Raw genomic sequence first — 22,390 nt, forward strand, 5'->3', positions numbered from 1 at the left:
TCTCCATCACCCGCCTGTCACTTCCACAACCACACGAAACGCATGCCTACGCACTCCTCCCCATCCTCGTCCCCGCCCTTTACTGTAAAACAGAACCCCGCCAGCCCACCGCCCGGCGAGCGGCAGTGACGTCAGCCTCGAGGAGCGCATGCGCCATGCCTCGGGGTCCTCTTCCGTTCTTTTCCAGTAACGCTTAGGGTGGTCTCGGTGCTGTTGAAACTATAGTTCCCAGCGGCCGGCGCGGCGGAGGAGGGAGGCCGGGACTGCGCCAGGGAGGCCAGGCACAGCGGGCCTAGCGGGCCACTCCTCCTCGGGAAGCGGTTTTGCAGCCCTTTCCGCCCGCGGTGTCGGCGGCTCGGCGGCGTCCTCGGCTCGGCACGCACGCGGGGGCGGGTCACGGCGGCGTGTGGCTGGCTGGCCGGCGGGTTCGGCGGGGAGGCTGAGGCGGCGGCGGGGACGGCGGCAGCGCGGGTGCCGGCAGGCGGGCTGTCGGGGAGATGGGAGACCCAGGGTCGGAGGTGAGTAGCGGGCTGGGCACGGTGTGGTGCGGGGTCCGGGGGGTGCTGGGCCGGGCCTGGGGGCCTGGGGGACGAGGGTGCCTCAGCAACAATGGCCGCCCGGCCCGGCTCGGGAACCTCTGCTCGGCGCGGGCGCGGCGTGGGTTCCGAGGCCGACTGCCTCTTGGGGGAGCGTGCTCCCTGCTCCTCGGGAGAAGGGATGCGGAGGGGCCCCTGCGGTCCACGGACGCGACCTCGGGCTCGCGGAGGCTGGGGCTCCGTTAGGTCTTCTCGAGAGCTTTCGTTTTTCGGTTCCCTTTGGAAAAATCTGTAAGTGCGGGGTTGTCTAGATAACCGTGCTTTGGCTTATTTTATAGATAATAGAATGTGTCCCTCCAGCTGGGCCTGAGGCGTCCGAGTCAACACCCGAGGAAAATGAAGATGACATTCAGTTTGTTAGTGTAAGTAGCGACGATATTCGGGTTTTTCCGACTCAGAGACTATGCGTGATAAGCCGTGATGTGATTACCTCTCACCTGTTTGTTCATCATGCAGCAAACGTGTGTGAATGTCTGATAGAGACTGTACACTGTGGAGTAGGGCATAGGAGTAGGGAATTTGCCTGAAGAGGTGTCTGAGCAGCCCCAGTAGGCATCACAAAGCCTGTGGCCTGCGGTGCGTGTTGTACCCTGAATCTCGCCTCTCCCCCTGCACTTAGAGCCTTTCATGTACGCAGGGTTGTGGTCTCCTAAGAGTGTTTTGAAATGAGACAAGAGTAACTTCTAAAAGATAGCACACAGGTTAGGGAGAAGGGGCGGCTAGTGATGAGGAATGAGGTAGAAAACCAGAAGGGCTGCAGGAACTCAACTTCTGAGCCTGTGTGTCTCCATAACGTGAAGGCGGGTGGCTTGAAGACTTCACTAAGCTCCGAGCTCATCCTGTTTACAGCACAGTCCAGCAGGCGAGGTTCACAATGAAGGGCCCGTATCACCAGGAGCATCCTGTATCTTTCTGTTTTTATTCCCTTCGGACAGTAGTTTTCAAGCATTAGTAAGTAGAAGTGTGTGGATTCCCGGGCCTCACTCCAGACCTATGGAATCAGAAATGGGAGGTGGGGCCCAGGAATCTTCATGTTGGTGCAAATGCGGGGGTGTATGAAGCTGTGAACACACTTTGTAAAACATTGGTTGCAAAAACTGAAGGGGGTGCTATGATACATTTGAGGATAATTTCCACCCCACACTGTTAAAGTTTTATAAAGGCTCTGCTAAAAGTAGTATCTCACTTAGCTAGAGAATCCTTCTACTGTAAATGATTCTTTTTGAATACTGTAGTTGAGGTTTGCTATTAAAGGTGTATAATCTTTCTTTAATTCCCTGTCTGATGTGTATTTGTGTTTGTTGGTTCTTGGACAGTTTTGAAAAACTGGTTATTAAACAGTGTCTTCTGTGTACCCCAACATTAGGCCATTGTGATGCATTGTTGTATTGTGTTTCAGTGGGTTTGTTTAGGAGTCTTTCACAAGATCATTTCTTGGGTTTTTTTGTCTTTGCCCATGCATATGGTGCTGTATCCTTTTCATTTTAAACTTTAAAGGTTTGGCGGGGGTGGTAGAAGAAATTGTATCCTGCCTGTTCCTTCACTGTGAGTTGAAGTATGTTTGGCTCTTCAGGACAGATATTTCAGGTTCTCCCTGAATATGGGTATATTTGTGAATGGAGAATATTTACCTTGGTATTTTGTGGAAATTAAAGTAAGAGGGATACACTTCTTTATGAACTATGGGGCTTACTTTGAGAATCATAGATGGAATCTACAAAAATAAGATTAAAAAATATATATATATAGGTACTGTGTGGAGTGAAGAATGGTGGTGTAGCTTGTCAGTACTTAATGTAAGCATGTATTAGACTGAAGTTTAAGAATACTCTTTTAAGTTAAATATTATTTTAAATGTAGAGAATCTGTTATATCTTTGCATCCAGAGTAAAAATACACAGTCAGTGAATATGTGTCCATCTTGATACATCTTATATTTATCTCTGTTTCCAAATATAAATTCAAAGGTTTGATAGTTCAAAATGGAGAAGTGAATTATATGTATTAAATGCAATTACAGTACTAGAAGAAACCTAATAAAAACATTCCTTATGCCTTTATGGTGATAACACTTCAATGTATTAATGATACCTTAATTCTATTTTAAAATACATTAGAGACAGAATCTTCTCTCTCTAACCCAATCTTATACTTGACTCCTCAGGTAGTGCTTGTTCAATAAAAATAATAAATAGTCTGTGCTTAAGATTTCTTCAGATACAAAAAGAACATTGTGATATTACTTCTTGATTTACACTGGTTTGGATTTCTTAGTTCATTCTTAGCCTAACTTTCCCATCTTTAATCCGCATGGTGGCACAGTAGTTTTTGTGTGGTTTAGAAAATACAGAGTTTGAAACTAAGCATATTGAAGGAACGGAAGGATATAGATGTGGAGGTGCAAAAATGAGCCCTTTCATTTAAATTTTATTGAAATACACATACAGAGAATTGCACAGTTCATAAGTGTACCGTCTGATTTTTGCGAAGCCAATACACATGTGTAAACAGTGCTTTAACTCAAGAGACAGAATATTACTATACAAACTTTTCATTTAGGTCTTTTGCTCTAATTTTCTGTTTAATTTAGTAATATGATCCCTTATTCAGCCACCATATTTATTCTCTGCATTCTTTGAAACTGCAGATATGTTAGTTAATTTACTCCCAGAAAACTGTTTTAACTCAGGGCTAATGACGTGATCTTTCACAGTGCTACTCTAGATACAAAGGTATAAAAACTGCTGAGACAGCCTGTCGTAATCTTGATAACAGCACATGAGATTTAGGCTTCAACCAAGATGATTGGTATAATGTGGAATCATTGAACATGTGGAATATTTGTATATTTTCATAAATTACTTCGGGGGGTCATGGACAAATAATGAGGGTGTCTTTTGGCTGCGTATCTTGGGGTTGTATTAGCTCAGTAAATAAAAATAATGTTGGAGCAAAGTCCTGAATTAAGTACCTTAGAACTACAGAGATTAGTTGGAAGTACATCCTACCCGTAAGTGTCAGTATTTCAGTGTGAGAGATGAGATAGGGATGAGGACTTTGTAAATAGTTCTAGTAGAAAGTTCTTTTATAAAAAGTACAAGGTGCTGTAAAAAAAAAAAAAAAGACATACGATTTTCAGTTTATTTTTCATAGGAAGCATTTAGTGTTTGTATGTGTTTAAAAGAGTATTTTAAGAAGAAACAAGGAAAGTCATCAAAATGGGAGAGGAGAGAGGATTATGCTTAGTTCTGAAGGGTACTTTTTTTTAAGTGGGAGAAGGAAGGATGGGCCGGATAGTATAGATTTTGAATTGTGGACTAAATTTGAACTTAGAGCAGGCATTTGGGAATCATTTGAAATGTTTGAATCGGGCGGGACTGCAGAAGTAAACTATGTCCCTAACTTCTCTATGTGGGGAAAAAAACCCGTGTTTTGCTTCTGCCTGTGCTCCTGCCCCTAAATTGTGTGACTTTGGAGTAGAATCCTTTGATTTTGTTACTGGTACAGAGGGGATGAGAATGATGGTTCACTAGTTGATGGATGAAGCAAATTTAAATAAAATACCTTGGAATTGGAGGACCACATGCATTTATACTTTTTAAGAATATAAGCAGCCATTATAAATGTAGTAAGAAATCGCCTTTTCTTGGTATTTGTATTATAATTATTACTGTTTGAGGAGAATTAATAACTTATTTTTTGGCTAGTGTTGTGAGTTATTCAGAGTTGGGGACAGTAGCAGGTAGACTTTTTCCTCAAATTAAAGGAAGAGAAAGTATCTTATCTCTGAAACTTAGGAAATAAGCATTGATTTAAACATAGTGTGTATACTTGGAACTGCCTCAGAATTATGTGATTAGAGACCACACAGCCAATGATGTGATTAGAGAACCAGATGGGCCTCAGTTAGTTTTCTCCTTTGTTAAATGGTACAATAGCGAAGTAATGTGGGGATTGAATGAAATAACATACGTGAAAAGTTTAGTACCTTTGCCTGTACAGCGCTCAGTGACACATGTTCCCGATTAGAGTAAAATCAACGGAGTACCAAAGGGTGTTGATTCCGTAGGTTCGTTATGGTGGAAGTTTGGCCATATCCACTGTGAAAATTAGCTACAGTTAGAGTGTTTGTTTATAAGTAATATTTTCCTTTGGAATATCTATCTTCCGTTGTTTTTCCACTCAGCCTCTTTGCCTTTTTAGGTCTCAAACACATGCTGTCTTCTCCTACCATTCTGTCAGTTATAACTCCATAATATTCGTTGAGTGAATGAATACTCTCAATGACCCCTGCTTTTTCTCATGTATGGACTTCCTATCCTGATTCTTTTTATTCTGCTCTCTTAATTAGTGTGAATCATAAGTTGTCATTGTTCAGTAGTTCAGAGGTGGCTGGGTATCAGTTTAGTGGTTGACCCCAGCAGGATATTTATGCTACTTTTTCTCATCTGTCCTTACTCCTGCCCTTTCTCCTGTTTCTGCAGCTACTTTTTCATCTTGTTTGTGACCATTTTCCTGCCCATTCTACTTTGTGCTTTGTGCCCAGTTATCCTTTCATCTCCCTTTTTTCTCTACCTGCCAACCCTTCATGGAAGCTCTGCCCCAGCCTCTGTGTGTTTCTGGTACCTCAGGGACTTTCTTGGTGTGCTGCTTCACTGGGCGTGTAATAAAAGTTCCTAACGTACATTTCTTGAGGAGAGCAAGCTATTATATTTTTATCTCCTCTACTACCTTCTTGGATTGAATGTATGATTTTGATAACCTTATTACAAATGGTAGGTTTGGGTCTTAAAGTAGGTGATTCATCTCTGTTGACCACACATTGCAGAATATCTGTCTCTCTAATCCTCTTTTTAAATGTCCATTTTTACAGCTCAGGCAGAAATCCTAATTACTTTATTACATGAGCCCTGCCCAGAAGTTTTGCTCTCTGGTTTTATCTTAGTGGCTAAATCACCACCTGCAGGGAAAGCAGTTTCCTGCTTGGAGAGCAGTTGCAGCCTAGGGGAGAAATACACTGTCTTTGAGACTGGATGCCTCCTCTCAGGAAGAGGATCTTTAACTAGATCTTAGCTTCTGTCTCTTGACCTGAGGTCTTTTTCTCTTAATTTTTCCACTGAATATATCACTTTGGCTTCCCAACAGCCGTCTTTCCCAATCCTGAGAAATCTTTCCCTCAGCCATGTTCTCCCCCATGTCTCTTTCTCTTGTTTTAAACATAGTAGAATTTTTCAAAGAATAATCTTTACTCTTGGCCTTTACTGCCTCATTTTCAGCTTAATTTTTTAGAGCCTGACTGGTATGCTCACTGCTATCTTGAAAGTTGCTCTGTTTGTTGTTAAATTCAGTGGCTTTTTTTTTTTTTCGGTGCTCAGTGTTTTTGGCCACATTTAGCATTGACACCTTTTCATTGAGGTTTTCTCTGTCTTTAGGTTCTTTGAATTTGTGCATTTCTGATTCTTCTCAGATCTCTGATTACCTACTTAGCTCTTCTTCCTAAATCCTAAAATTCCATCATTTCCTCAAGAGCCTCCTTGAATCCCTTCTTTCTCCTCTTTGCTTTCTTCCTTGGCAATATCATAGTTTCAGTTTAGTTCTAGAGTTACTAGTCTTGTAGGGGAGCATCTTTCCAGTCTCCATTTCCAGTTACGTTCCTATACCCAGATTACAGGCTTGCATTTCCAGCTGTCTGCCAGGTGCCTCTGTGTACCCCTCGTACATCATCCCATTATGGCCAAAGGAATGCCAGCTCTGTCTTTGTATTCCAAATTTATGTCTATCCTTTAGTCTCCTAAGCTTGAAACCTTAGTGACCACTTTGACTCCTTGTGGTTGTTGGGGTTTTGTTTTTATAGTCAATCATTTTTTGTTTTTTGTTTTCATCTTACCTGTATATCCTTTTGTATATGCACCACAGCATCACTGTTATTTTTGCCATCACCACTATTTTAGTTTTGCATTATTATGTGTGTGGACTGATTAATTATCCTGCTTTCTATACTTCTCTATGTGATTAATCTTCTTAAGGTAAGCTCTCATGATCTTATTCCCATCTTAGTATTTATTGATTCCCTTTTGCCTACAGAATAAAATCTAGGCTTTTAAGCTTAGCATTCAAGGCTTGGTCTGCCGTGGAGTCAGTATGGATGGAAAGAAAAGATGAAGGAGAACCAGGTTTGATGTGTGACTGTAGGAGTTGGAAGTACAGCCTAGTTCCTAGTCAGAGATACCCATCCCATCTGAAAAGCATTGGCTTACAGTATCTGACCTTGTAGCACTATTCCTGTGTTAATAATCCTCTCCCCAAGGAATCAACACAGTCCTAATACCCTACCTTGGCCGAGTCTCTTTTAGGTCTTGTCATCATTTCTTAGTCTTGTGCTATGAATATTTTCATCTGCATTTGTTTTGATTATTTTCTACCACCCATAAGGCTTCCTCTTCAGAAGAGTTCTTGCCAATAAATCCCAGCATCGACAAAAAGGATTGTTTTAAATGCTAATTTAGTTTGAATAACTCTCCATGACTTGTTAATTTGTTCATTTTTTCCTAGGAAGGACCATTGAGACCTGTTCTGGAATACATTGATCTGGTCAGCAGTGATGATGAAGAGCCTAGCACCTCTCAGAGTGAGGTAAGTATATTACATTTGACTTGCATTTCTTCACTTCTGGCATTTAAGAAGCATTCTCTAAAGAGAGTCATCAAATCAGCGATGGCTGTGTTTAGGTGCTATTGTGCTTTAGAGAACGGCCTGTTTCTGTTAGAATGGCCCTGAAAGGTAGTCCAGGGAGTCCTCTGCCCAGAAGATCTCCTGCTTCCAGCTTTGTTCCTCTACTTTCAGCGAGGATTTGAAAGGATTATGTGACACAGGAAAGTTCTAAGCCTTGGAGGCCATATCTGATAAAAGGGAAATGGAATAAAACTGCAAGATTTTTGGCTCCCTTCTCCTTTCCTGTCTCTCCTCAGGTGCCCTGTAGAACTGGATCCTTTTCTTCCAGAACCATGTGGCCACAGAAAATTTGTTGTATCTTGGAAGAAAGGATATGTGAAGATCCTTTAGAAATGGAATATGGGGAAGGGTTGTGGATTATTCAGGTGTCATCCTTTTAACCTCCTCTTTCCCCCTCATATTTGGGGTTTTCTCTCTGACCTGTGATTTATTGGTTGTGGGTTTGACCTTTAAACTTATGCTTCCCCTACTCTGAGAACCAAAGTAGCTGAGCACTTTGTAGAAATCTTGTCTTTCATTTGTCTTAGCCCGAATTTCTGTTAATGGGCTCTTTTCTTGATTCATTAGAGAACTGGCTGTGTGTTCAAGGCGGCCAGAAAGCTACTTGCTGTATGATATAAAGTATTGGGACTTGAACTTGCAATCAAAATACCTAGGTTTTAGTGTCAGCTTTACTTCTTATTAAGTCTGTGAATTTGGATAAGTAGCTTTTTAACCTTAGTTTCTTTACCACATAAGAATAATACCTACCTCACAGGGTTGTTGTGAGGATGAAATGAGGTAACAAAGCTCCTTGAAAACTACAAACCGTAGAGTAGAACTGTGCAACTGGAAAATTTTGTTCATGGAGAGTGAATGAGAATTTTTAAAGGGATTTAAAAGTGACTCTGCAGTGCAGGACTTCTAGAAATGTTTTTTCTTCTCAGTGGAACTTTTCCCAAGTTCTCTTTGCCATTATTAACGTCTGCTTGTTGCCTTACATATGTTGAATGGGATTTTTTTTTTAATTGTTTTCACCAATAGTCTTGTTGCCTCTTCTTATTCTAGCATGGGAACAAGCAGCAGGCTAGGATGGCACCCCTTGACCTGGGCTTGTTTTTACTCTTTTTCATAGACACAGTGCCAGGTTAATGCCAGTAGTTGGTTTGGGGCCTTTGGGGTAGTGAAATTTGTGGATTTGACTTCTGTGGTCCCCTTGCTGACCTGAAGTGGATTGTATATTGTTAATTATAATAATTTAAAAAATTGAGTTCTACTTACTGGACATGCATCTCTGCACTTGAAAGTTAACATATTAAAAGCATATTTTTTTTCTTCCTTGGTTTTCTTGTTCATGTGGATAACCCAGAGAATGCCTGAGTCTAAGGTGCCATCCTCTGAGAGTCATCGCCCAGAAATGTGCTCTAGCTGCAGTGTTCCTCTTCCCAGTGGAGACAGCAGCTCCTCCTCTGGGAGCTGTACCGGCAGTCCACACAGGATAGTTTCTCAACCTTCTTCTGTTGAGAACCCATTGGAGAACCAGAAAAGTGATCAAAGTAATTCAGTTATTAAGATCTCTGAGACAGAGACGCTTAAGCCATCACAAAATTGCCAGATTCTGCCTTCATCTCCACTTCTGGTCCCCCAAGAATCTTTGGCCTCTTCAGAGGTCAAGGAGGATTTACCTGTAGAGTCTTCTGCTTCACAGCACGGACAGGATGCCATCCTCTATCTCCAGACACAAGTGGCTGAGATGTCCCGAGTGATACGTGATCTGCAGTCTAGGAGCTGTTTTCGATTTCATCATTCTAGGCCAAGTAAGAATTCCTCGGTTCCTTGGGACATCTCTACCTCCAAGGAAGAACATTTATCCACAGTGGAAGAAGAAGCTGACTGCAAATCCCCCTCAGCTGATGACAAAGGGCAGCCAGGTGACCCTAGTCAGTCTAGTTTCACAGGGCTTTTGAAAAGAATGGAACAAAGAGGTATTATCAAGAGAGTCACGTTACAGTCCGAAGCAGAACCATGTGAAGGGAAACCTGATTGTGTGACTTCTAAGAAACGTTTGGTCCCTCCACTGCATCCTCTTCTGAGAATCGCCACCACTGAGGTTTTTAAAGACCCTGCTGATTGCCATCCTTCCTCCTTCATGGGACACAGGGTATATCCTGTGGCCAAGGATACCTCTCCTTTCCAACCAAATCCACCGGCCGGGGGCCCCATCGTAGAAGCATTAGAGCACAGCAAGAGAGGAAGCACAACATCACCTCTGGATTCTACCTCGAAAGAAATGGAGGTCATGGGTTGTAGATTCTACCATGCTGCTTCCATTGCAGCCCGAGCTGCTAGCTACATGGCCTATATGACTCAGTATCAGCGTAAACTCTGGGAAGACATGGAGGATCTGGTCCATGACCCAGAGTTTGATCGTGGAAAAGCAAGATGTATAATATCTGATGGTATGGATGCGGGCCTTTGGCAGCTTTGTACTACTAGGGATATAATGGACTCTGTGGTCAGAGTTATGGCAATGGCAATAGACTACAGAAGGCAGGCTTGGCTTCGACTCACATCTCTCACTAAGAAAACCCAAGAGAAGATCTCACACTTGCCCTTTGACGGTACTTCCCTCTTTGGACAAGATGTGAATGCTGTAGTTGCCGAAGAAAACAGTATAAAGGAAAATGACTATAAAGACCACAGCAAATACTATAACCAACATCGATACTTCTATAGTCATGACCAGAAAGCACATTATCACAGTAGAGGATACTCCAGAGGGGATTGGTACAAACCCCGAAACCACCCCTATAGATACAGGAAAAAGGGAGAATCTCCAGAACGCCATGGGTACAAGAATTAGTAACCCATTCACGTTCAGCAGTGCACCTGTCCAAGATGCTGACTGTGCTACTTGCTCCTCCCATCCACACAGGATCTACAGGTAGGAGGGCACCTCAGAATCTGAACGCATGGCTGGAATGATCACAGCTGACATTTGAATTCTAGACTTTTAGAATGAAGTAAATAATAAAGAGACTCATGCTTTCTTGGCCAAGTGAGTGGTAGAGACGTTCAGTAGGGTTGAACAAAGGTTTACCTGTTATTTCTAGTCCAAAATAAGTCTAGAGGAGGGTACTCAGGAATCTGAATCCTCTTACGATTAAGGAAAAACATAAATATTTCTTCCCCCTCAGGAAAATCTCACTGGTAAACTGAGGACTAGGAGATTTTGGATCTGGAAATAACCTACTACTAGATCTCTAACACCAGAGGCAGATCCTTCGTTTTTAGGTCATCAGTGCTTCCTTGTTTAGGCTTCCGTTTGTCAGATCTTCACAAAACGACAAATCTGTTATAATCTCTTTATGTCAGGGTGATCAGCTCACCAAGTGTCCATACTACTGTCAAGCTCTGTGAGACTTCAGAATCAGCCTTGAAGCTGTATATCAAGAACTAAAATTCAAATCAAAATTTGCAAAATCCAGTTTGCTTCCAGTGGGGTGGCTAGATGTCCCAGGTCTACTGTGGACACCAGCTGGAAGAAGACTTTCCTACCTGTGACATCTCTGTAGAAACTTTCACAGTAACTGTCTTCACCACCCAAAGCTACACAGAGAATTCTCTGCAGTTGTCACTCCTAAGTCTGTCAAGCTCTCATATATCACAAGCTGTGAGACCTGGTCATGGTGTTCTCACAGGATAATCTGGGCCTTTCACCAAGATGACCTTGACTCCCTTCTAAACTCTTGAGCTCCGTAATTCATCACGCTCTAAATACAAAAAAGATAATGCACATTAGTGCCCTGGAAATCAAGGATGTTACACCATCCAGGCATGCAAATCTGAACTCTTGAAAGAGCAAGAATTCCAAACATGCCTGACAATCTGGTCCTCTGATTATAATAAAGAGGGATGCCATCAGTCTAGATTTTACTGAGAAATCCTTCAGATTCAGAGCGTAACTGTGGATGTAGTAGAGAGAACATCTCATGCACTTCTCTTTCTGGATGTCCATTAATGGTTTCTCAAGACTTCAGTGGTGTGTTCTTGGTTTACTGGTCCCTTAATCTAGTCAGACTCTTACCATGAGAGACGACTTATCTTTTCGTTCTCAGTTCTTCGCATTATGATTTCTCCGTCAGACTGGAACTGGCAGCAGATACCTCAGTTACATGTCCTACAGTATCTGTCTCGAGGCAGTGGCTGTGCAGTGCCCAGCCCTTAGACCCTTGTCTTCACATCATGACTTCAGTGTTGGAGAAACTGCCAAATTGGAGGGGTCTGAATACATCATCTAGAATTATTTGCTTGGCCAAATAGAAAAAAATATTATCAGTAGACTCATAATTTTGTAATTTCTTGGTTTGTCGAACATCTGCATTATTATTATTTTTTCATCTGCTTGACCGTAGTATTTTGGGTCTACTGTTAGTGGACCATGACACTGTTTTCAGGTTTATATGGTTTCTGTTTCTTGCCATGGTTCCTGCAGACTGGTGACTGATGCTTTCCCTGGTGCCCCACTTTTTGATAGTTTATTGGAAGCCCATTCCCCCTCCTCATCATAACCATATTCAGCACCCTTTTTGTTTACTTTTCTTCCTCTCCCTGTTTGTGCTGTAGAGGTTGAAGATGCAAATATCCCTACTTGGAAGAAGTTATTTTATTTTGTCAGATAGTTTCAGGGTACTGTATTGATTCTGTTTGTCCTATTTGTAGATGAAGCTTAAGCTGCAGTCTTGATAGAGTCTCCTCTTGGCACATTTGGTCAAGTCATATCTAGAGTTAACATTTACCTTTAATTTTTCTATACTTTTCACAAAGTTTTACTTCTGTTTTAGGTCCATGCCAGTGCTCTAAAAATTCTTTCAAATTGAACACTAGAAGAGCACTGGTACTGTCTAAAAAGAAACAAGGGCCTAAGAAGTCATACGAAGATTTTTATAGTTCACGACGTGTACTCTACCAGTTCAGCAGTCTCATGTGCCCTTGCTGTAGCACCGTAGTTTTCTTCTGTGAAAGGACTAGTCGTGGGAAACTTGCTGGAGAGAGAGATCTTGACACTTTTCTGTACGGCTGCACATAGATGTTCCCAGTTGTCTGAGGCTACTTCGCACTGCTCCCACTTTTCCATTTCTCCCCGTCCCTTCCCTGAATTGCATACTGTGTCACCAACTTGATGATTTTTGAGATACTCTTATTTTCCAAAATTCAAACCAAAATTATGTGGCTTGAAGACCTGGTTCTCTGAAACTGCTCTGGCATTTCCACCTAACCTGCTCTTTTTAATTTTTTTATATTTAATTGTGCTTAAAAAAAGACAAAACATAAAATTTACCATCATAACCATTTTTAAGTGTATAGTGGAGTAGTGTTAACTGTTCTCAATGTTTGTAGAGCAGCATTGCTGCTGTCTTCATTTTGTGTTATGTTGCTCCGTAGCAACAAGTAGCATTGCTTTGCCACTCTCTGATTGATATGCCCAAGCATCTCCAGAGATCTTTCCTGAAAATAAAAAGGTATTGAGATATCATGGAACTGGTGGTCAGGTGGCTAGCTTCTGAAGGGGTTCGGCAGTTGCGTGGGGATGGGGCAGAACACCGAAGTGTGGGAGCAGGTTTAGCTGTAGATTGGGTGCTTGACTGCAGAAGAAACAATATTCTTAACCTTTTTTTTAAGATTAGTTTAAAGTCTTTCTCTGGCATACTTGAATGATGATGGTGTTATAAAACTAAAAACAGGGATTTGGTGTAGGGAAACAGCCCTAATAGACAACCATAGTAGTGTATGGAATTCATAATTAGATAACAAGTTTTCACATCATGTCTGCCATTTGCAGAGCCTTCAACAAGATTCTCCATCAGGCCAGCCTCTGATGTTTGAACAGCTCTAGGTCTTCTAGGAGGCCTAGCAATCATCGCAATTTGAGTGATTTGGTGTTCTTGAAAGGGATGCATCTAATGATCCTTTTTCTTTAAAATGTTATAGTTTGACTAGACATAAAATGTATGTGGAAATGATATGATTTCTCATGGTTACTGTGTGTACACAGAAATGCTGTTTCTATTCATTGTTACATGAAGTGCCTTTTTAAATTTCACACTATTGTTTAAAACTTAACATTTTAATGTGTTGCATATGTTGCTGGTGATATTTATGTAAATTCTGTACAGTGATTTTTTTATCTTGTAGTTTATTCGTCTTCTGTACAATTGCACTATCTAAATGTACTCTCCTTCTGAATGTTACTTTGTTTTCATTACAGCACTATTGATCCATTTCAGAAGGTTATAGAGTATGTTCCTCCCCCTTTATTTAAATAACTTCACAGTAGTTATTTTAGTTTTTAGTGATTGGCTCAGTTTTCTGGGCATTGAGGCAGCTTTGTTTTCTATATCTAGGTTCTAGGTTTCTGATTGAACCATTTGTCTCATGTCTAACCTTGTTCTTAGCCATGGTAACACAACTTCAATTTGATAAGTGGGTGTGTTTACTCGGTAATACGTAACAAGGACATTAGGAAAATGAGTACATTTGTTGACACTTTATCTTTTTTTTTAAGACTGTGTGACAGCTTATCAGTGTAATTGCATTTAAACATTATTGTTATTATTATTATTATTTACTGTGTGGCAGCTTCTTTATCAGTATAATTCCATTTATTTACCTAGCCCTCAAAATGTCATTTTGAGGGGAGCATAAACTCAGGCTCCTTGGGTACTGTTTAGTATATTACATTACTATTATACTAATAATTTACTGAATGATACCTAAGTGACCTGATCGATAATGTCCTTAAGGCCTGCTCCATCCAGGATAACCTCTCAGGTACCGTGAACAAGGAGGTTGGAATTGACGCAATCCAGAATCCCTTCTAGCTGTAAACTTGGATACAGAGTTAAATGACATGGATGAACAGAGTTAAATGCCACATTCAGTATTCTTGAGGACATACTTTATTGGGATTCTGGTAAAGGTTAGAAATTATGGATTAGATCTTTGTAGAAATAAAGACTGCAATAACTGAAAACTTTTTTTTATTTTTTTTTAATGTGAGGCATGTTTTGCCCAGACTTGCACTGTTCAGGTTCCATTGTCTTTTGAAATTTACCATTCTTACTTAGTGGCTAGTCCAGTAATTGACTGTCAGATCTGTATGCATCTCCTTCTTGTCATTTAGTTGGCTGGACCTATTCTATATAGTTTTTCATTAGTGTTTACCCCAATCAGGTCTTCATTTTTCACTTAAGAAAATAAACAGGTGGAAGTCGTCAGTAAGCTGATGATGATCACTGTATTGAATGCAAATCTTTCAGTTATTTATCCAGATATAACAAGTTTTGTAAGCCATTAAAATATGTTATGGAATGTCTTTTCCTGGATGAATGATGAGAATATTGTTTTATTAAATCTTTTTTTCTTGTATTGATTAGTGGGATGATATCTTTGTACTACTTTGTCTTTTCATTTGCTTGACTTTATAAGAATGAAACCATTTTTATAGTAGTGTTTGGTACCATTGAGATACTACTCAAAATTAGGTTTGCTTCCCGTGGATATATCTGGAAGTGATCACAGGCCAACCATGTCCTTTTGTTGTTAGCATCTCAGTTATTTCATTCTTTGTATTGGGTCTTTTCTTCCCCTTTATGTAAAACCCCTTTCTAAAAGGATGTCTGATCTTCCTTAATCTCTTTGATGGAGATTATATTTTTTATTCTACCAGTCTATACTAGCCAGGATTTTGATGTGGCTTTTTATGTTTAAATACAATGCCTTCAGCATTATTGTAAGAGATTTTCTAGTTTTCTCTTAAAAATTTCCTTTTTAAAAAAAAATAGCCAGTCCGGTCTCACAGTATTTGGCTATTGAACTTTCATCAGTTTTTAATGCCTTCTTGTTTACTGGTGGTAGTATCTTCTCATTTCTGTATAGTCTTTGTGCAAATGTATTATTACATGTAGTTTGTGGTCAATTGCATTTTTTCTCTCTAATAAAAATTTTAAGTTCATCATCATGAATTTATAGTACAGCCCTGACATATACTGTATCTTTAACATTAATCAGGTTTTTTTCTAGGGCATAAAAACTTTACTGGTTTTGTTGAGGTAACTGTCTATTTCAAATGGTCTGTTGGATTTTCTGATGCCTTGTCAATTTAATAAGACTTCTCAGGTTGTCTGTAGTTTCTTTTAGGACTTCGGAGATCTCTCAAGTTGTATTGCGTTTTCTAATATTCCTGAGTAGTGTATCCCTTGGTAGAAGTGAAAGCAGATCCTTTATATCTGGTAATATTAAAAGAAATTCTTTGAACTTAAATGGTTCAAATGTTATCTTGTGGGTTCTGTTAGTAGTCCCTTTGTAAGACTAACTTTCATATACTTTTTTTTCCCCATGAGCTATCCTGTGCTTTCTGTTTTCTTTCATTACCCATAAAAGTGGCTCTATCACAGCATTCAATTTTAAGGGCTACAGTTAGACCTCTTGTTAACTCCTGGTTTTATGTTATGGCTGTGTTTCACATTGCCTTGACTTACAGTGTAGTGATGTGCTAAAATAATTATGTTTGTGGTCCTTTTTTCTATACTGCTTTTATTTAGTGAGGCAACAGTGATGTGGATGATAGGGGAAAAAGATATTTTCCAAGTCACTAAACATAGTTTAAAATTTTCAGTTCCATTTTAAAAAACATTTAATTACATTAAGCTTTCTGCTTTTAGGTGTGCAGCCCATTCCTTTCTGCCTTAGGGAGAACAATTGTAATTAGTTTCATTTAGATTCTTAACACAGGTTCGAATGCGTGTTGGTCTTTGCCTAATGGTTTATAACAGCTCCTGTTTTCTTTTGCTTTTGACAGAAATATATTTTGACAGATGTTGGAAGCTCTTCGATAGTATTGGGTCTAATTGGCATCTTCCTACCTGGGAAGGATTAGAGGAGAGAGCCTCTATTGATAGAACGTATACGTACCAGGCTGTTGGTTGCAAGGGACTCTTGAGGCAGAAATGCACTCTTATTTTGCAGATAAGGAAATGGAACTTATATTAAACAATTTGCTCAAGTGGTGAGCTTTGAATATACACTGTTCCTCCAAGTTTCAATTCAATGTGTACTCAGTGGCCTTCTTTTGTCTTTCAAGACGCCACTCAAATCTTAACCTCTCTGAGAAGGTAATTTGTCAAATAACTACCCTTCCCTGGATTTTGTGTTTATGGCCGTACTCTTATCCCTTATTACTTGATGTCTTTATTAACTAATTCCTGGTTATTTCACTTGTCCAATCAGAAACCCTAACCTTCATTCTCACATTGAGTTTTCACTGTGCTGGACTGAGATGATTTCTGGATATGTTGTCGTTGGCTTCTGTTTCATGGATTTCTTATTTGTGTCCCATTCATTTTCAGCACTGATCATTTCAGTCATAGTTCTTGATGCTTGTGTTTTTCTTTGTTGTACCTCTTTTGTTCGTTATACGCTTTTTGTTTCAGATATACACTTAAATTTTTTTTTAACTGATGTCTTGAGGATACTGGCTTAATGAAAGGAAGGTGGAATGCTGAGCACATGGTATTTGAATTCCAGAGATCTTAATCTGAGTATTAACAAGTCACTTATTCTCTGAGACTAAGTTTTCCTACTCTCAAATGAGGTAATAATGCCTGGAACTTGAAAGCCTGATGCAAATTTCCTTTCTATAGTGGTTATGCTGTTTCTACCCACATTTGTAGATTTCTCATAACTGTGGGATGGTATTGGATATAAATACAAATATACCTTAAAATGTATTTAATAGTATATAATAGTTCATTTCATGTCATCATGTCATGTTCCCCTTGTTTACAGTTTTTTTTTAAGGCTGAACCATTAAGCTACATATATATAATACAAGCCCAACAATGGATTAAGTCATTGAAAGATGTATTTAAAATAAAATAGTCTCTTAAGTGCAAGCTAAGAAATGCTCATAATAAACAATAAGAAAAAAATTAAAAATAATGTAGAATGAAGAGCTAGAATGTATAGGTATGTGTATACAATTTTTGATGGATGGTATTTTGTCATTTTGTGTCTCTGATGGAAACAATCAGTACCTGCTATGTGCAAGCAGGCCCTGAGGAAGGTCTGTGGATACTGGGAGTTAATAAGAGATGGTATATTCTCTTGAGAAAGAAATACCAACACAGTGTAATTGTTCTATTTAGAGGAATGCCTATGATGAGGTTGGAACAAAAGAGAGGGCCATCTGAAGTGGTCCAGGAAAACTTTTCTTACCAGATGCTTGAGCTGTGGTTTGGAATGGGATTGGAACGGGATTGGGCTAGTGGAGAAACAGGAGCCAGACATTCAGGTGAAGGAATCAGTGTGTGCATGAGTGTGGGGAACATCGTGTATCTGGTTTTTCAGAATTGTAAGGAACAGCCGCTATGGGCGCAATTGGAGGAGATCAGGTTGAAGAAAGGATAAATGTACATGAGAATGTATTGGTTCCTACCTATTCCAAGTGTACTAAGATACGTAGCCATTACTTGTAAGGTCGTAGAAGTAGTCTGTCTAGAAGTTTCTTTGTCCACTATGGACATCTAGGCAGTTCCTTTTTTTCCTTGAACTGAGCCAAAGGAAAGCTCTCCATCAGTACACCTCTAGCCCCAGGGACGGCTCCAGCAGTGACAACAAACTGGGGCCCTGTGGGAGAACAGATTTGGTGATGAACAGGATGCTGCTGCTGAAGAGGGAGGGGCATTCCATCATGGTGGGCAGGTGCACACTGCAGGCCCACCTGTGGGCCATGTTCCTCACTGCAGCTCAGTGTGGCTTGTTTCCCTGTGCATTGGCTTACAGATAATTTGAGTGTGGACTTGGAGAAAATGAAGGTATTTCTTTAAAAAATGTTGCTTTTTAGGAGATTGGAGATGTGTTGCACAGGGCCTGTGAACCTTGTGCCAGTGGCATCTCCAGCAGCACCTAGAGCACGTTTTGTCAACTTCCTTTTTGTTTTTTCTCTGCTTTGAGTTTCTTTCCTTGCTCTGGTTGCTACTTTCACCTTTTCTTATCTCTCTCCACAATTCTTTCTTTTCTTACTGTGCCAGAGGTAGAGCAGTGGCACTAAGGGTTGAAACATTGTAACTCCCTTTTGTTTTGTCACAGCTTCATTGTAGGAGATACTAAAAAATTCTCCTAAGTTCCAAGGTTGTTTTTTGGGGGGTTGGGGGGGGGGGTCCTGTGTCTAAAGAGAATCAAAATCATTCTGCCTAGGAGGAGAATTTTACAAATATAGATATTGGTAATTAACCCAAAAGACATTGTAGGAAGAATCTTATTGAAGAGGTTTGGTGGTACGAACCTTCTTCACTGAGTAGTACTTTACAGAATGGTGTATATCTATATGTATGTTTTAAAATTTGTTCCTATAAGGCATATGTTCCATGTACTTTGTATTTGTAAACACTAACCAGTTTGGGGGTGGGAAGGAGATTGCTTTGTACAAAAGGGTTGTTTCCTGGTTTTAAAGCTTTGCTGCTGGAGATGGTAAATAAATATTGTACAGCTTTGCTGGGTTTATCTCTTATGTTCTATCTGTATTTGAATATAAAATTCTTGAGAAAAATTGTTGTTTTTCAAAATGTTATTTGGGGTGTGGTTTCAGTTATAAGTTGGGTACAAGGAGATTCTGGTAAACAGAACTTATTCTGGGAGCGTAAACCTCTAAGACCAAACTAGAGACCCAAGCTTTGAAGGGATGGGCAATGAGAAATAGGCTTTGAAACTGGAGTTTGTATGAAGTAAAGCAGTTGTTTCAGGAATTTTGTTCAGCCTGTTGAACTGAAAATGGCTTGCCCTAATTCTTGATTAATACCTGTTTCTGTTATGTTTAGGCAATAACGTAATCCAGTCATTGCACTTCTAGATACAGAAAGAAACCTGGAGGGAAAAAGTTATATACAACATTATGTTCCTTTTAGAGACAAAATTTCCATTTGCGTTTATGAAGGATACATGTTAAACTTATATTTTTAAAAGGCAAAAAGTAGTGATTTAAGCCAAATTCATTACATTTCCAAACAAAAGATTGAGATCCTCGAGACTTTTTGTCTTTATACAGTCTTGTTCATTAGTAATTAAAATTTTCTTAACAATTTTATAGCATATTCTAATGCAGAAATATTAGAAAATAGAGATTTAAGGAAAAAGATACCCTCTAGACAGAAATAACTACTGTTAACATTTTGATTTATAGCCTTCTAGATTTGGTTTCTTCTAAATATTTTTACAAAAAATGGGATCATTTTCACTTAAAAACAAATACAAATGATGTGGAAAAAAGACATTGAAATATATACGTTATAGCTTCATTGACAAGTGGGATTTTGTGCTGTGTCATTAATTTGCTTATTTAAAGATTTGGTATGCATTTATTTTATGGTTCACATAGCAGGTCACAGTTCCATAGCAATGTTAGAAATTTTAATAGTTTCCAGGAAATCTTTGTTAGCTCATTAAACTTGATTAGTATATGAAAGTATTAATTGCTTTGGTAAAATTTTTGCCTAAATAGTAGAATTTTCATTGGACATTATTCCTGATGATCTTTTATGAGCAAGATTGTGAGTCCATGGCCAGAACCGTTTTCACGTTCACTTGAACTGATTTCAAGTTTGAAGTGGTTATTTGTAGCAAAAAGAGAAAAATCAGGACAGTGCAACTAGTTTTCACAAGGTTAAGTTTATTCAATAATGAGACTACTGAGGGAAATTTTGAAGTATTAGCTCAAGTTTGTGTCTTCATTCTTATGAAATGAAAAGTCACAATGCTGACCATTGATATTAGTTCCTTTTTTAAAAATACCCTTACTTGACAAAATAAGGGAATTCTATATCAGGCTTTCCTTCCTCCCCTGTCCCCTCCCCAATTATAGAGACCCACTGAATCCCACTATTACAGATTAGATATCAGAAGAAAGCCCTCTTCCCTTCCCGCCCAGGTTATCTATTTCTGGACTTGGAATTTTTGCTGTGACTGCCAAGCTCCATTAAAAGATAAACATTGTCCTCTAAAACAGAAGAATTCTTGCTTATTTTCTCCTAAATATGCTTAGCTTTCATGGATATGTGCACTCAGATATAACCAGTATCCTTAATCTGCTGTCATTTCTAGGACACAACCCAAATTTGCTTTGTATATAAGAATTTCGTAGTGTCCAGGGGTGAGCATAGACAGGGTTGCAGGGAAAGGCCATATTAACCTGGCTTCTGAGGTTCTGGAACAGCTTTCCTTCCTGTACCCAGTGTGGCCCTCATTTTGTAACCTTCCAACTCCTGATCACCCACGGATTTTGGTATGTTGGACTATGTCATTGGAATCATACCTCTGCTTCCCATTTTTTAAAACCATCATTTTAGTTAAAAAAAATTTCATAGGGACTGAACTAGAATCTGCTCTTTAACCTTTTCTGGCTTTACAGCTTTCTCCTTAATTGTTAGGACCCCACAAACTTCCCCAATGGGAGCGGGTGGGTATGGAAGAAAAACTAACTCAGAGAAGTGATCTAAAATATTGGCAAATAGGGACTTTCCTGGTAGCCCAGTGGTTAAGACTCCACGCTACCACTGCAGGGGGTGCGGGTTTGATCTCTGGTCAGGGAACTAAGATCCTGCATGCCATGTGGCACGTCCAAAATAATTTATATATATCGGGGGGGGGGGAGGAGGGGGAGAGAGAGAGAGAGAGAGAGAGAGAGGCAAATAGAGACTCTCCCCTCCCCAATATATTTCTTAGGACTTTCCTTTCCTATGCTTCTCCCCCCAGATAACTGAGCGGATACACTTTCTTGCTGGTCATTTGCTATCATTGTGGACTCTTTAATATTACTCTTTAGTAGTATGTAATATAGAAGTTAATCCAGGGTAATCACAACAAGTGCTTCAAGAAGGATGACTGAAGATCTGTAGCTGCTAACATTCTAAATGAAACTGAGAGCCCATTATTCTTACCATTGGGAGCCAATTCCATTTCTAGTTTGAGAAGTTACATATCTGAAAGCCTGACCTCCCTTAGAAAAACTCCAAGGGCCTAAAAGCTTCTTTAGACTATAGGCTTTGGGGGAGATTGGCAAATATAGCCTAAGAAGAGTCCTGGAATTTTGTGATTTCACATTAAATTACAATTCAGCATTGTGGCACTAAGGGAATGGTGGAAATTCACAAACTGAAAGATACATTGGCCCCTTTTCATCTTAGTTCTACAGGAAACATTTAAGACATTTTCATGTAGCCTGAAATCAGTTCACTTTCTGCCCATATTCTGACAGTACTGTAGCTTTGGTTCTGCAGTTGGGTGAGTAACAAGGTGGCCTGCAGTAAGTTTTTCCCCCATGTTCTGATCAGTTAAAACCTATTTCTGAACATATTGATTCTTTGAATTACCAGTTAAACTTCTGTGCAAAATAAGGCCTTCTGTGACCTAATGGGTTAAATCGCTAACATGCATTTTAATATCAATGATCCCTCTGTTTTTCCAATGCCGATATGTTCTTCCAGAACCACAGAAGAATATAATTCAGTGAGATCTGAGGCCAGCCCTCATTTTGGATCACTAACAATGGAAATCCCAGGGACTTGGCTTTCTGGAGAGAGTGAGTGTTCATAGATAACCTATTACTCATGCCTGGCTTTAACCAGCAACCTTGATTCCCAAACCCAAGTCTGTGATGGAAAAATATCAAATGAATATCACCCTGCTGCACATGCTTAATTTCTTTCCTCTTTAACACATTCTTCTTTAAAGTACTTCCATTTTGTCATTTTTAAATGGCAAAGATTTCAAAGCTGAAGTTCTTCCTTTCTCTAGCTACCATTTCTTTTCATCTACTCACAACAGATTGTCTCTCAGATCTGCTTTTCTGCTTTCAGTGTAGGTAGCCAGAGTTCTTTTTTTTCTTTTTTTTCCTGGAAACTAACCCACCTTAGAGGGGAAGGAGAAGGAGACCAAACACAATTCTGAATGCCTTTTGTTTTCAGAAAGCATCAGGGCCATAAGGTCTTTTGAGCCCTTCAAAGTCATGAAAGTTAACAAACAGATCAGCA

The 22,390-nt window shown here is 39.7% G+C and overlaps 1 protein-coding gene across 9 annotated transcripts in view; it reads left to right on the forward strand.

Moving 5' to 3' along the window:
* ZNF451 (zinc finger protein 451) overlaps positions 1-22,390 on the forward strand; it is a 123,271-nt gene that overhangs the window by 36,689 nt on the left and 64,192 nt on the right. For 7 of the 9 annotated variants that reach the window (XM_079933584.1, XM_079933581.1, XM_079933583.1 and 4 more), the window contains 2 exons: positions 875-958; positions 7,149-7,229. In XM_079933584.1, coding sequence (XP_079789710.1) covers positions 875-958; positions 7,149-7,229 — 165 coding nt within the window. Of the gene's footprint in view, positions 1-140; positions 519-874; positions 959-7,148; positions 7,230-8,676; positions 21,035-22,390 lie in introns of those variants that run through there. The other 2 variants (XM_079933586.1, XM_079933585.1) reach the window with 2 other exon arrangements.

The sequence above is a fragment of the Stenella coeruleoalba genome (genome assembly GCF_951394435.1).
Source record: "Stenella coeruleoalba genome assembly, chromosome: 10".
Lineage (NCBI taxonomy): Eukaryota > Metazoa > Chordata > Mammalia > Artiodactyla > Delphinidae > Stenella > Stenella coeruleoalba.